This window comes from Rhinoderma darwinii, chromosome 5, assembly GCF_050947455.1.
Source record: "Rhinoderma darwinii isolate aRhiDar2 chromosome 5, aRhiDar2.hap1, whole genome shotgun sequence".
Lineage (NCBI taxonomy): Eukaryota > Metazoa > Chordata > Amphibia > Anura > Rhinodermatidae > Rhinoderma > Rhinoderma darwinii.
In genome coordinates, this window is record NC_134691.1 from 189001900 (window position 1) to 189017506 (window position 15607).

General features: G+C 40.7%; 2 protein-coding genes across 2 annotated transcripts in view; both read right to left on the reverse strand.

The window, feature by feature from the left end:
* Positions 1 to 574: 574 nt before the first annotated feature.
* On the reverse strand, positions 575 to 14215 carry LOC142651757 (uncharacterized). The gene is made up of 6 exons (XM_075826816.1): positions 14151 to 14215; positions 12183 to 12218; positions 9667 to 9774; positions 7376 to 7520; positions 2983 to 4848; positions 575 to 1041 (listed from the first exon to the last, which is right to left on the reverse strand). Exons 2-5 carry the CDS (start codon positions 12204 to 12206, stop codon positions 2984 to 2986), a joined length of 2142 nt encoding a protein of 713 aa, XP_075682931.1. The 5' UTR covers positions 12207 to 12218; positions 14151 to 14215; the 3' UTR covers positions 575 to 1041; position 2983.
* The window catches only part of LOC142652534 (uncharacterized), a 143743-nt gene continuing 142141 nt past the window's right edge, over positions 14006 to 15607 (reverse strand). The window contains exons 24-25 of the mRNA XM_075828179.1: positions 14151 to 14169; positions 14006 to 14017 (exon numbers count right to left, since the gene is read on the reverse strand). Coding sequence (XP_075684294.1) covers positions 14006 to 14017; positions 14151 to 14169 — 31 coding nt within the window. The remainder of the gene's footprint in view (positions 14018 to 14150; positions 14170 to 15607) is intronic.

Below are 15607 nucleotides of genomic sequence, written 5' to 3' on the forward strand. Positions count from 1 at the left end.
CCAAATGCAGTTGTTAAAATGGGGTATTTGAGGGATTTCTAATGTATGGGCCCCTTCAGAATGGAGCCTAAAAAAATTCCAAACGTATAAGTAGACATATGGTAAATGTTAATTAGTAAATATTTTGTGTGGCATTACTAATCGGTCTTACAAGCAGATAAATGAAAATTTATATAATCACACAATGCGCGTTAATATATATATATATAAAAAAAAAATTTGGGGACGGAAAATCCCTTTCAAATGACATTCTTATCCAACTCTGGGAATGGCCGTGTGAAAGGGTAGATTTGTGTAAAAAAGTGTGGATTTTTCTTATTCTTTTGTATGGCTTACATTTGCTCGAATTTAAAAACAGAAATAGTAACTTGACCAGATTAAAATATATTGTGTAAAGACAGTTGAATAGGTATTTATTAAGAAGTACAGAATCAGTTGTGGTTAAGGTTCTGCTCAATGTTTCAATTTCATAAAGCATTTGTTAACTGCTGATCAGTTGTAACAAATTTTAACAGTATTCCCCTCCATTCTAAATGATTTATGTAATGAAGTCAAGAGTACAATAAAGTACATAGTGGATCCAATGAAGAATTTAATGAATATATAACATCACAAGCTGCTGCTTAAAAGTGAATGGCAATGTCCTAAGTGAAATAAAAGCAAAACAAAATACTCCACATAAGACAGGAGCAAACACCACAAGGTATCACTAAAAACGTAAACCGCACATTGGCTGCCTGTAAATATTTATTGAGGAAAACAAAAGCTGTGTTCACATCTACCCGCGGACAGATGAGGCGATTTCCTGTCCAGCAAAATGAAAATTCTTTCATCGGACAGAAGCTCACACTACGAATGGATAAATGTGAACACAGCCTAACTTTAAACAGTATTAACAATTTTTACATAAAACTAGGCAAAACTCATTTGCTTAGGAAATAAAACTCCCAGTCCGGTAGACAGAAGCAATCAGGAACTTCACATGAAGAAACTGGACATCAGACTCCATTCTTGAGTTTGTCCATGGCAACTTGTAGTATGCTGTGAAATAATAAAAAACAATAATTAACACTGATTCAACTAAACTTTCATCTATAGTCTTACATTGTAAGTGATAACAACATTATAACAGTAGTAAAGTCGCAAAGATTCTATTGATTTAGCCCCTTTATAAAATCATATTAGGATATAAGTCCACACTCCTACCACCATTACACTCCTATTGTTATAGTTAATGTGTGCACTGAATTGCGGAATTAGAAATGCTTTACCAGAATTTTGGAAAAATTTGACATGGCATCAAAGATGGGAAATACACTGAAGAATCAGGGCACACACCCAATAGTAATGCTTTATTTTATCACTTGACGCTTTACTGGGTCTGTTAGTTTAAAGGGTTATTCCCATCTCACATATATATGAAAATCAACAGAATATGTTATAAACGTCTGATAGATGCGAGTCCCAGTTCCGAAATCCGCACCTATAATCGAGAACGAGGGTGTGGTGTGACGGAGAGGTGGCCACGCAAACGCGCGTCTCTCTCTATTATGTTCTATGGAAACAGCAGAGCTTGCTCGGTTATTTCCGTAACTCCCTAAACACAATGGAGAGACGCGCACATGCTTGGCCACCTCTCCACATAGTCCCCATCTGAAATTGGCAGTCACCGGCCGCAACACCAGGCAGGATGGGTGTCAGATGACCCCCGTTCTCTATATAGGTGTGGGTCCGAGAGCTGGGACCTGCATCTCTGACATTTATGGCATATCCTGTCTGAGATGGGAATAACAATTTTAGGTAAAATCCAAGTTCCAAAGTGGTCCTGTAGCTTCATCACTCAAAACTAAATTTAGGAATGAGTTCTCCCTTCCATTTATTGTTGAAATCCTACCAAATGTAAGTTAGTAAGAATTGGGGTGGATTCACATGGCAGATTTTGTTGCAGAGTAATCTGCCACGTGTGAATCCCCCCTTAGGCTGGCCATACACTTTAGATAGCGGTCATCCGATAGCTATTCCTAACAAATCCTCCATACACATGTACGCTCAGCTCGGCCGAGGGTGCATGCATTTATAATAGGGAGAAAGCCAAACAAACCAAACAAAAGGATCGAGCATGTTGAAATTCAACATGCCCGACCCTTTTTTGCCGTGGAGAATTGGGACGATGCCATACACATAAAATGTATGTCGGCCAAACCCACCGGGACCAGCTGACCATCTAATGTGTATGGCCGCCTTCACGGTGGAGACTATTAATAAAGACTACTAATAAAAACCATTTGCAAAGTGGCTTCATTTCTAATTTTAGAGAAAGACCTTCCCTTTAAAAGCAAACTAACAAACGTAAAGGCGGCTGTGCTGGACTGACTACAATTTCCGGTTTTGATTTGTTCCAGGCAGTCAAAAAAATTATGTGAATCCAAATCATTAAGCGCGCATAAAACACAGCTACCCAGTGGCGTAACTACCGCTATAGCAGCCATAGCGGCTGCTACGGGGCCCGCGGCATGATGGCCCCATACCCAATGGTGCCGCTAGCAGCTACTAGCGACGCCACATTCAATAGTATCTGCGTCCTTTGGATGCAGATACTGTTGAACACTGGCAGAGAAGGGAGGTATCTCCCTGCTCTGCCATGTACTCGGCTACAGGCCGTTCGGCCTGCAGCCTATCAGGCGCAGAAACAGGATCGCTGCGCAGGCCGACGTGATGACGTCACTATCTACAAGGAGGAAGTGGGGGCTGTGGCAGTATCTATGGGGGGGGGGGGGGCTGTGTGTGGCACCCAGGGGAGAGCGGGTCCGTGTCACAATTTTTCTATGGGGCCCAGCCTTTTCTAGTTACGCCCCTGCAGTTACAATATGAACATTGATGTAAATGACCAGGCCTATAAGTAAGCCGTTAAAAAGTCTTTTCACATTTTTAATGTATACAATATGGATTTTTGGATGTAATTTTGGTACATTCATGGCTTACCTTACTTTCCAGAACGTCTTTCTGAATACTCGCTAATAATTGCGGACACCGTAAATAAATCTTTTCCTTGAATCCTCTTCAGGAGCTCATCAGGCATTCCAGCTGTATTTATGCCACGAGACTCAAGTGATCGATTATTATAACTTTCTAATCTATCGGACCTGTCATTCATGTCCAATTTAGCACGCTTGTTATAGCGCATATCGCTCTCCTGATCTTCCCACTCAGAGGAATTGTAAGATCTTGAGCTATTCAAGTCATGTCGGTGTCTCGTATCTTGTGTTCCGACTTCTCCTCTTGTATAATCGTCATACTTATTTTGTGCAGAACTTGGCGAGAGACTAACTCTAGTATATGGTGTTTGTTCTTCTGTATGGTCAACATATCTAGGCTCTGGTACTGGTGTTGATTTGTCACCATAATAAGAGCTATCCCATTCTTTATCATATGCACTAGGTTTATAACCTACATCAGTAGATGGAATAATCATTTTCTCATTTTGCCCGGAGGTCAGAGAGTTAACAGTACCATCTTTCTGACGGACGTATGGGTCTCCTTGTGGTAAGTAATTTCTCTCCACTGAATTGTCATAGTTTTGTGATGTGCTAGGATAGGTTTGCATTTCAACTTGTGGGCCTTGATAAGCATTACGATCCATTGGCCTCGATGCATTTTCTCCCATCTGTCCACATGCTTGTTTCCCAAAATTCTGGTTAAAAGGCATCAATGAATTCACATTGGTCTGCATATTTCCCAAACCTTGAATTCCTGGAACTATACCGGCTCTATTCATTACTGAATTTTCATTAACCTGAATGGTCCCTGCAGCCATTGTAGTATTTCTGAGGGAGGCTGTTTGCATGACCATAGAGGTGCTATTCTGAGAGCTCATTAACATCATTAGTTGTTGATTTAGAGAAGCATTCTGTGCACTTATAGTATCCTGTACCAAAGAGGCAAGCTGCGTCATCAATTTCTGATTTGCTTGTTCATGTTCTGCACTCTTTTGGTTTACCATCATTGACTTTAACATCAGCAATTTTGAATTCATTTGGGTATTGTCAGAAAGTGAAGCATTTTGTGGAAGAGCTTCAAGCAATGACATTAACTTACTAAAAAACTGAGTATCTTCTTGGCTTATGTCCTTTAGGAATGCATCCGACTGAGTATTTTCAGCTTTCGGGGCGTTTACTTTGATTTTGGGCATTGAAGGTCCTCCTTGCATTGCTTGCTTTTTTATTGAGGGAGCAAATGGATGTTGCTGTGGTTTTTGATACAGAGGTGCCTGTGGCATATTTTTTGGGGGATCCGAATTTTGGAAATTCCGCCCAGGAAAACCACTCTGCATGCCAGCATTAGGGTTTTGAATATTTTGCCCAGGAAATCCACTCTGCATGCCAGCATTAGGGTTTTGGAAATTTTGCCCAGGAACGCCACTCTGCATGCCAGCATTACGGTTTTGGAAATTTTGCCCAGGAACGCCACTCTGCATGCCAGCATTACGGTTTTGGAAATTTTGCCCAGGAACACCACTCTGCATGCCAGCATTAAGGTTTTGAACATTTGGACCAGGAGCCCCGCTCTGCATGCCAGCATTAAGGTTTTGAAAATTTGGACCAGGAAAACCGCTCTGCATGCCCGCATTATGGTTTTGAAAATTTGGACCAGGAAAACCGCTCTGCATGCCAGCATTAAGGTTTTGAAAATTTGGACCAGGGAAACCGCTCTGCATGCCAGGATTAAGGTTTTGAAAATTTGGACCAGGGAAACCGCTCTGCATGCCAGCATTAAGGTTTTGAAAATTTGGACCAGGAAAACCGCTCTGCATGCCAACGTTCTGGTTTAAGTTGGGATTTCCTGGAAAAGCTGTGAACATAACATAAATAAGACAAATTGTTAAGCAGCTTTATGAATTATTTTATTTCTGGTGGAAAACAATGTTTCTCGTATAGTTCAGGAACGAGGCAAAGCATGAAACAAACTTCTGTACTTTCACATCAGCACATATATACAGTCATTTAGAGCATTAGCGGAGTCCTCTACAATTAGCAACAGTAGGCCATGTAAGATTTAAGGGGAGCAACGCCCTCACTCTTGCCGTTGTTCCAGAACTATTAGGGTATGTTCACACGCTTAGCAAAAAACGTCTGAAAATATGGAGCCGTTTTAAAGGGAAAACAGCTCTTGATTTTCAGCCTTTATTTACGGCCGTTTTTGGGGCTGTTTTTCTGTAGAGTAAATGGAGAACGGCTCCAAAAAATGGCTGAAGTAGTGAAATGCACTATTTTTTCGCGGGCGTTTTTTTACGCGGCCATTTTTCAAGATGGCGGCGTAAAAAAACGCCTCGTCAGAACAGAACATCATTTTTCCCATTGAAATCAATGGGCAGATATTTGGAGCCGTTCGGCTCCCGATTTTTTGGCCCGAAAACAAGCTGTATGAACATACCCTTACGATGCTTCTGAACTATAACAAGCAATGTTAGGACACACAGTTAGGTGGAATTCTAGTTAGTATGCACTTGGTTTATCACAGATGTAAAAATAAAACTTTATATTTTTGGACTATGGAGCCGAGTTCATAGTCCAAAAAAAAAATATATATATAAATATAGGCAGTAAATAGGCAGCACTCACAAAGTCTTATAGTGAAAAAAGAGGGTGCTTTATTGACCCCAAAAGTGCGACGTTTCGGCTCACGCAACCTGAGCCTTTCACAAGCCATTTTCACTATAAGCCTCTTTACTGCTTTTTGTCTAGAGGGACAGTGGTCAGTTCCCTAAGGCTTGCACCCCTTTCATGTAAGCCTGTGCTGCTGGATGGATTCTATCTTTATATATATATATATATATAACAGTTGGTAACAAAGTATAAAACACACCATTAGAAATAAATCAATACAGTAAATAGGTTTTCAGACCCCTTACAATAGGTGCCAAACACCTTTTCAAACTTAATGGACGTCCTACACTTCTAGAACCAGAGTTCTCAACCCAGACCACAACTCTGTCAGCGCATGTACGTTTTATACATGCACACGAGACTATGAGCTGTTCTTGATGTAGCTTGAAACCCAGATACCAGTGTTGCAGAAACAGCGAACATTTTTAAAGAGAAATCATATTATATTTATTTTTTAGCAAGAAACAGTAAGTGAATCCTTTTTTAATTACCTGGATTTCTAAAGTGTTTCTTAATAAAATGTGGTCTGATTGTGGTCTTGTGAGCTACAATGAATTGACGTGCCTTGTATGTGAATGATGGATCTGACCGTGGTCTTCCACTGACATTCACTACGAATGTTCAAAATATCGGATGAGAATATTTTAGGCTAGGGCTCCAGGGTGACGTTAGTAAGGCAACAATGTTGCTAGAAAGTAGTAAAAGAAAACGCAGCATGATTTGCATGCAACAAAATGTTTCCTCCTTTGGAGTCTTAATTTTTTTCCAATCTTGTCCTTTTCAAGGTATTGAAATATTTTTTATATGACCAAGTATTGACCATGGAGTGCGAGATATTATTGTACTATGCTGTATTTGGAGGAGGGTTTTATAATCTTGCAGAAAACATAAAAACACCCTGGAAAGTTTTATGGTCACGTAGCATTAAAGCCGTTGTCTAGAATAGAGAGTAGCTTGCAACCTGTGACAAAAAGGGAGTCACAGGTTTTCTGGATTTTTGCTGACAACGTAATCCTATGGAAAGTTTTATCATGTTATGTAGCCCTAGCCGTAAATGGGGTTTTCCAAGTGTATAAAAACAATTACAGAAAAGTATCTGTGTCTGAATGATCACCAGATGATGCCACCATAGTTCAGAAGTCATTATTTTTTATTGAATTATCACATCCAGCTCTGCACAGCACCTTTGTTTTAATGCTTCCAGTGCTTGTTGTAGGTGGAATTACCAATGTGAAGGACTACAGTTCACCACACAGACGTTACCTCTAACTACAGCTGCCTGTATGACCCTCTATTGAAATTTGTAAGGTCGTTTTGTAATTACTCCCTGTCTTCTCTGCTATTTTGTTGGTCACTGACGCTGCATTATCTGCTGCCCAGCATGTGAAAAAGGATCCCTATAGGGATAGACGGGGAGGCGGAGAGGAGTGAAGATGTGTAAGAGGAGTGAAGAGGCATGTGATGTATGACTACAGGGAAGAGGGAGAGGAGAGATAACCACTGTTCAGCGTATGGAACATCACATAAGCAGGATATAAACACTAGGGGCATGGTCATGTGACTGCATGTTAGACTGGTTTAAAGAGACATTTCAGCTACAGACAGCACATTACTAAGTGACTAATCTTACTGCAGTTAAGCCATTGGCAAAAAATTAACAAAGATTGGAAAATCCCTTTAATGTACTGTCCACCTTCATTATAAAAACCTACCTGGTGGTCTTTTGTTAGGTTGTGGAGGTATTTTAGGTTTTGATTTCTTCTGGGTTGGATTCTGCAAATTCGTATTCTGTCTTTCAGCATTCTGCATTAAGGACATGGCCACATCTTGTGCTCTGGCAACTCTAACTGGAAATAGCTTAACAAAGATATAACATGAATATAAACATCAGAACTCAAATCATTAAACAAAATTAGTTCATATCATAAAACAAGACAGACGGTGTAGTAAAGCCACAGAACTACATAAACATTATATGTCAAGAGTCTGCCCTTGCTGTAATAGAAATCAGCACTGCCGTTCTGGTGTGATAAACCGGTTTATACAAAGCAGCCAACGAGACGAGACAGAGCTGCGGTGGGGAGAAAGACAAAACCTGAATCAATAATGACACGGGGGGGGGGGGGGGGGGTCTCAGACTACCTTCGGCTCCCTGTAGGCAATGTAGCTAAGCTGTAGTCGCAGGACACAGCTCTGCCCTAATGAAGCTGTGCTAAAGAGAATCCAAGCAGAAAGCATTGAGAAAATAAATAGCAGGTAAGCAAAACTTTAGGCACTGAGTTGCATAGAATTTTGAACTCACAACTGGACAATCACTTTAAGTAGTGGTGCCCGGCAAACATGCCCTCAGTGAGGGCAGCATGAAGTAGTGACAAACATGCTGCTTTCAGCGGACTGTCGCTTTTGTCCATCATTACTCTATGTGTACTCACACAGTGAACATTTCAGCACGATGCAGAGCTGCAACATTCACTGTGTGAGTAAACAAAAAGAGTACTCGCCAGACAAACAACCTGACAGGTTCCCTTTAAACACTAAGTAAGCACATTGTTAAGATAAGGCAAATACACGCAGGAATTTATTAAACAATACAGTGAATCAAAACTACCTTTGTACGTGCTTCAAGTGGAATATAATTTTTTTTTAAATTAAGTTGTACCGCTTCCTAGAGGTGAACAGACACCATTTGTACTGTAATAGCATAGGGCTACAACAGGACATTTTATTTAAACAATACCTAACTTTTTAGGTGACTTTTCAGAATAAGCGATTATATGTGTACATGAGGAATAGCACTATAACAGGCCATTATAATCGTGTAGCTGAGAATCCAGCATTGGAGTGACATAACTCTTGCCAACAGCCTGTGTCTCCTTTTTACTCCTGCCCCCCATAGAGAGACAAGACACTGCTGCCCTTAAAAGTCTCTCTCTCTGCTCCCTCCTCCTGCAATCTGTCTCCTCTGCTCTGTAACTAGAGACAGATTTTGTTTGACGAGAGACATGAGACACCGAGAGACAGGAGACACCGAGAGACAGGAGACACCGAGAGACACAGAGAAAGACAAAGACACAGAGAAAGACAAAGACACAGAGAAAGACAAAGACACAGAGAAAGACAAAGACACAGAGAAAGACAAAGACAGAAACACAGGCTGCTGCCCATAGAAGTCTATGGAGGGGGAGCAGGAGCAGTGACAAAGACACAGGCTGCTGGTGAGAGTTATATGTCACCCCAGTGCTTGATTCACAGAAACACTGCACAGTACTTCTGTATAATGTTTTCCTTGCTGCTACTTCTATATGTAATGTATGAGATAGATAGAGATAGGAGAGAGTAGGATTCTCCTTTACTCTGTGTGCAGTGTATGGGAGACATGCTGGCTGTTCGGGTCCACCCACTAGCTCGAAGACAGAGAGTAAGAGCATGCCGAGGATAAAAAATACATAGACAAGTCATATAATGGTTAAAGGGGTTTTCCCACGAGGGACATTTATGACATATCTACAGGATATATCATAAATGTCAGATAGATGCATGTCCCACCTCTGGGACCCGCACCTATCTCTAGAACGGGGCCCCCTAAACACCGTTCTAGCTTTGTCTGGTGTTACCGACTCCCAGCCACTTCCTGACTTTATGGTCGGGAGTGACGAAAACAGCATAGCTCGCTGAGCTACGCTGTTTCAGTAACTCCCATAGTAGTGAATAGCAGTGACGGAAGAAGCATAGTTAGTTCCGTAACTACCATTCAATTCTATGGGGCTTACGAGAACCGTGTAGTTCACGAGCTACGCTGTTTTCACCTCCATGGTTGGAAATCAGCCGACACACAGATGTAGAACGGGGTTTAGGGGCCCTGTGCTAGAGATCGGTGCGGGTCCCATGCAGTAACCAGAAAAGAAAAGCCAAATACAATGTGTATCCATTTGTAAACAATGTCTGGTCAAACAAAAGAATTTGCTGCGTATAGGATAAAAACAAAACACAAGAACAAACTTACTGCATCTGCCCTTGCCTTGTTATTAAAAAATTTCAGATTAGTAGTCAGCTTCTCACACAGCCTTGCTACAGTTGTTGCTTCAAGTTCATTGTCAATCTCAAATGTTTCCTGCACCGGAAATCAAAACAGCTTGTCAGACATCTGGATACTAAAGACATGTATGCACATAAGTTACAGAGAATGTAAAGTTAAGGTTTTGCAAATGGGTATCACGAGGGTTAAACAGAATTTATTAACGAACAACGGTTATTTAGCATGTTTGAAAGGACCATTTAAAAGAGGACACTGTTAGTTAAGGTGGAACTGCTATTGAATGTAATTGTTTCATACTGTTGGAGCCAAGAACAGTAAGGCAGAGTTCATACATCGCAGATTTGTCACGGATTTTACCCTTTGCAAAGCAAAACTGTGAGACCTGGTCAAATCCGCAACCAGTGAACTCAGCCTAATACGATTGCTGCTAACCTATTTCACTATGCAACAAAACTAGCGTACTAAGAATTTCCTTCTCCATAATTAGTATTATTGAATAACATTTTTGTGTTTGGTTTAAGGTAATGTCTACATAGCAACAAAAATAGTTTAACCCTTGACGCAACTGTACGTCATAGTGCGGGGGTCAAAGTATGGAGCGGGCTCACGGGCTGACCCCACTCCATACGCTGCAGGTGTCAGCTGTGTATTACAGTTGACACCTTGAAGTAACGGCCAGGAACAGAGAGAACTCTGATCATGACTATTTAACCACTTAGATGGTCTCTATTGGCCACGGCATCTAAAAAGAGGGGCGGCCCCCTCCGACAAACCATTGACACTTGCCTCTGGCATGGCTTAACATGAGTCGGTAAAAATCACAATACACAGAAATACATTTAGATTCAATCTGATGATCGCTGGTTCAAATCCCCTAGGGGGACAAATCTTTTTTTTTTTTTAAAACCGTTAAAAAGTTTAGTAGTGTACATAAAATAAAAATATAAAAGTAATAAAAAAAATAAACAAAATTGGTATCGCCGTACCTGTAAAAGTCCAAACTATTACAATATAACTTATTATTTAACCCACACGGTGAATAAAGTAAAAAAACAATTTGAAATGCCAGAATCTGTGTTTTTTGGTCACCTTAACTCTCAAAAATGTTTAATAAAAACTGATAAAAAAGTCGCAAGTACAAAAAAAGAATAAGAAGCATCCTACATGATCTTCGGGCGGATTCCGCCCAAACCTCACATTGAAGTGAATGGGAGTAGGAATGTTCCTGCTGAGTGCATGAATAATGCTGTGGCGGATTTTGCAGCGGGACCCGCCAAGCAAAATCTGTCGTGTGAACATAGCCTATGAGTAAATATTTTTTTTGCTTTATACTTTAGCTAAATATAAAGCTGATCGGTGTCAGTGCCGGAAATCGGACCCTCACTGATCTTATATTGATGACTCAGCCTAAGGATAGGCCATCAATATGAAAGTGCCCAGAGTATCCCTTTAATAAAAAATTTTTATAGGACAATATAATCCTATTACTCTCCCGTGTATAGCGATACGAAATGTGTGTTCATTGCCCAACATACATCATTGCCAAGACACCCGAGAACAAAAAGGTAGGTTGTTCTCCGTTAGCTGGTGTATGAGATCTGTAAATGGGTGCAAAGCACCTGTGTACAAATTTATTTTTATTTTAGAAGGCTAACAACAGATTAAATTGGGCAGAGCTAGAAAGAAAATAGTGATTATTAATTATTTGTCTGAATTTGGTATATCATATTTAGCATGATATTGACATTTTTAGATGGGTGCTTGACGCCCATGTAACCTGCGGCCACATCAGAGGGGTTCCCCTTATGATACAGGGGGGAGGCTGTTGGGAAAGATTTTAATTTTTCTAGGATATTTTTTTAATTCTTCAAGTGTCCTTTATTATTTTAATAATTTTTTTTATTATTTACTTATCTATATTACTTTTTTGCACAGTTATTGCCGTGGGGTTGGAGGATTCTGGGGTGGCATGATCTGTATCCTCCCTCAGGATAGCTCTATCCAGATCACAAAAAATCGTGATCTAATGGCTACTGGCCATTAGATCACTGTGAGCAAGTTAACTGCACACAGAGGAATGCTGGAAGTATATAAATCATGTCCTCCCGACTTCTTCTCTCCGCCAGGTCATTGTGAAGTCATCGTGGCATCCCGAGATTCTAAAGCAACGGCTTGAACGTTGTGTGTGGTGTATAGTGCTTTTTGAGACAGAGAGGTTTAGGATCAGCGCAAACTTTTTAATGGCAGAGAACTGGAAAGCGATCTGCCTTTAAAGTTAGGACTGTAGATATACGCCCTAGCTGCACGGGGCATAGGCAGATAGGATGTATATCTACAGATTAGAGGCGGGAGTAAACCTGTCATCAGCAGAAGGGTGGCAACCAGAACTAACCCAAAGCAAAAAAGTGTAAATAGGTTGTATTCATGAGAAAATGAAATTATTCCATGTAAATCTATTTTTAAAAGATGTGGGTAATTCCTACCAGAAAGTTGAGAGCTTTCTTCATCCTTGCTTGATCCTGTTGAAACATATACAAGTAAACAACACAGATATGCACATTTTATTAAGCAACTTAAAAAAGGAGCACTTTGGGCAAAATGGATACGGTGTTATGTCTAGTGTAGGATCTCAGGGGGATTCCCTTTTGCGGTCCAGCTCCTAAAGACCTGCTCTAGGCATAACTCTAATCATTTGATCTGAAGTACTATTTTAAGCTTTATTGCAGCCCTTGAGAATAGAATATTCTAGAATGTGACTCTTACAGACCAGAAATGGTTGTGTACTCAAAATATAGGTTTGATCAATCTATACTAAATAGCGATAAAATGCTTTCTTCACAATTGCCTGCCTTAAAGGGGTTTTCCCATCAGAAACTTTTAAGACATATCCACAGGATATATGTCAAATGTCAGATAGATGCGGGTCCCACACGCATCTCTAGAACGGGGCCCCCGAAACCCTGTTCTGCCGCTTTGTGTTGCAGCTGAAAAGTGCGATTCCCGACCATGAATTACAGAAATACCTTAGCTCGCTGAGCTACGCGGTTTCCGTAATTCCCATAGTAGTGAATGGTAGTTACGGAAACAGCGTAGCTCACATGCTACTCTGCTTCTGTAACTGCCATTTACTACTATGGGAGTTACGGAAACAGCGTAGCTCCGCAATCTACAGTTTCCTTAATTTATGGTCGGGAATAACAATTTTCAGCTACAACACAGGGGGGTAGAACGGGGTTTTAGGGGCCCTGTTATAGAGATAGGTGCGGGTCCCAGAGGTGGGACCAGCATCGATCTGAGATTTATGACATATCCTGTAGATATGTAAAAAAAAAAAAATGCCTCTGATAGGAAAACCTCTTTCATACAGTAGGGCAGCAGCAGGAAATTCACCTTTACCAGTACAGGACAGAAATGAAGACTGTGGTTAAATGCGGGTTCCAACAAAAATCAAACTGCCTAATCTTCTACAATATTAAAAAATAAACGCTCATACATAAGGCTCCAGTTCTTGCATGGTGGCGTTTTGCTTTCGCAGCAATGACTTTGCGACACCACATCACTACACAATCATGGCCGAAATATTATGCTGTTGGAAATACACTGCTATAATCTCTTTGTACCATACACTGTACAATGCAATGTAAGAGACATCTATCTGGACACAGGTTTTAGGCCTTGTTCATACCTGCGTTCGGCATTCCGCTAACTGCTACGTCAAAGGAGATAACTGGTATTCTAAGCTTGTATTTCAGCGTGTGCTACTGCGCATGTGCAGTAGCATCGCTCTAGAAGACTGTATGCACCCGGCAACCGGCGGTTGTTCCCGAGTGATTCTAATTGACTATTTCAGCGTCTGCTACAAGTACTATTACTGCAGTAGCATCGCTGTCCAAATCTTAGCCTGCACTTGGGAACAGTCACCGGTTCCCGGCTGCATACAGCAATGCAAGTTTCGTAGAAGCACTCAGGAACAGTTGCCAGTTCCCGCTTGCAGGCGGGGATTTGGACAGCGCTACTGCTGCGCATGCACAGTTGCAGCTACAAGCTTGTAGTCACACCAAGCACTCGGGAATAATCGGAAGTTCTCGAGTGTCAACGAAATAAAGCGCGTTCATAAGAACATTGAAAGCGACCACAAAGCCATACTATGGTTGGGATGTGTCTTTTCCCGACCATAGCCAGGGGAATGGGTTATGGTCAGATCCAAGGGCAACCGGTAACACAACAAAACTTCTGACAGAGGCATGGTAATAATATATCTTTATAACAGTACTACAATAGTGTATTTTAGCTTGTGGGAAAACCTCTAAGTACATTTCTTTAAACACATTAAAAACATAAATTAGTGCTAATATATAAACCTTAGAATTCCTTTAACTTTCTGACCCCAACTGATCAATTCGAAACATACATAATAGCATAACCTACATAAAAATATACATGTTACTTACATTCTTGTCATTATCCCATCTGAAAATAGAAATACACTACAGTTACTGAAGCTATAGTTTCTTTACATAAGGTAGTGAAAGCATTAAAGAGGAGCTGTCAGATGTATGGCAGTGAGTTACGCCTTTTACTTGGCCTACCCTCCACATGTCACATCTTTGTCTCAGATTTATTGCAATTGTGGACTGACTGACTAGGACTGACTCACTGCCATGCTGGACAATTTTATTTTTTTTACCGGTTTCATTAATTAAAAGCAAAATCAAACGTTTTTTTAAAAAATTATAAAGTATAGAATCACGTTCGGTAAAAAAAAAAATAGGACATATATCCTATATATTGAAATCAATGGGAGGCATTTTAGGGCAGTTTTTGACGAGTTTTGCGGCGCGGTATCCGGGTCAAAAAACTCTGTGTGAACATAGCCTTAGGCCTCATGCACACGACCGTAAAAACACCCGTTATTGGGCTCATAGACTTTTGTTAGCCACGGGTACCTTCTCGTTTTCTCACGAGAAGGTGCCCGTGCCGTTAAAAAAATAGAACATGTTCTATTTTTCTATTTTACGGGCCGTGCTGCTATACTTTATAATGACAGCACGGCTGGCAAAAGCGGCCGGCTGCCCGCGGCCGGCCGTGTCCGCGCTCGTAATTACGAGCACGGTCGTGTTCATGAAGCCTTAGAGAAAAGGTGTTCCAGAATTGTTATTTTATGGAGAATACAAATATTTACTAAAACAGGCATGTCAGGAGAGCGGACAGGTACTTTTTAACATATTGACAAAGAAAAGAAAAAAAGAAGCGTTACTATACACTGCTCATATCTAAGAATCCAGAGGAACAGGATGAACACACACGTATGCTTTATAAAGCAGACAAAGAAATGGCGACAGCACACTGCGAACACTAATTCCACCTAAGAGACTAAATATAAATAAATATGCATTACTGCTAAATCTACTTATAATAGGGAGGTTCTTAGTGCACATTTTGATCACAAAGTGTTTGCCCACCTGCCATGACAAGGCGACCTCTGTAAGGTGGGAACCTACGCTGCACATACACCCAGAACTGGGACTAAGCCTACATATATACCTGGGGATGGTAGGAACCAGCACTAACTAATTAAAATCACCCAGAGCAGAATGGGAGGACTGCAAGATCAAAATATATATGAATCACAAACACAACAAAAGTTTGAACAGCACATTCCAACAAAATGATACAAAACGTGTATGCAGGTGCAAGAAACCCTGTGACTGCAAATATACAGCAGAAAAAGAAATGGCGACAGCACACTGCGAACACGAATGCCACCTAAACCACTAAATATAAATAAATATGTGCTTTATAAACATGTCTTGTTGCACATGAACTTTCCTTCGAATCTATAAAGGACAATCTTTTTTTAAAACCTGCAAAACCTTTTAGTAAACAAATGCATAAATATGTATGACTC

What these genes read in the sequence shown, in the direction of transcription:
- LOC142651757 (XM_075826816.1), bottom strand. Translation starts at nt 12,206, where the DNA reads ATGAAGAAAGCTCTCAACTTTCTG. An exon ending in AGAAAGCTCTCAACTTTCTG is followed by an intron (nt 9,775 to 12,182) that starts GTAGGAATTACC and finishes TTTCCGGTGCAG; the next exon opens with GAAACATTTGAGATTGACAA. An exon ending in ACCTAACAAAAGACCACCAG is followed by an intron (nt 4,849 to 7,375) that starts GTAGGTTTTTAT and finishes TTATGTTCACAG; the next exon opens with CTTTTCCAGGAAATCCCAAC.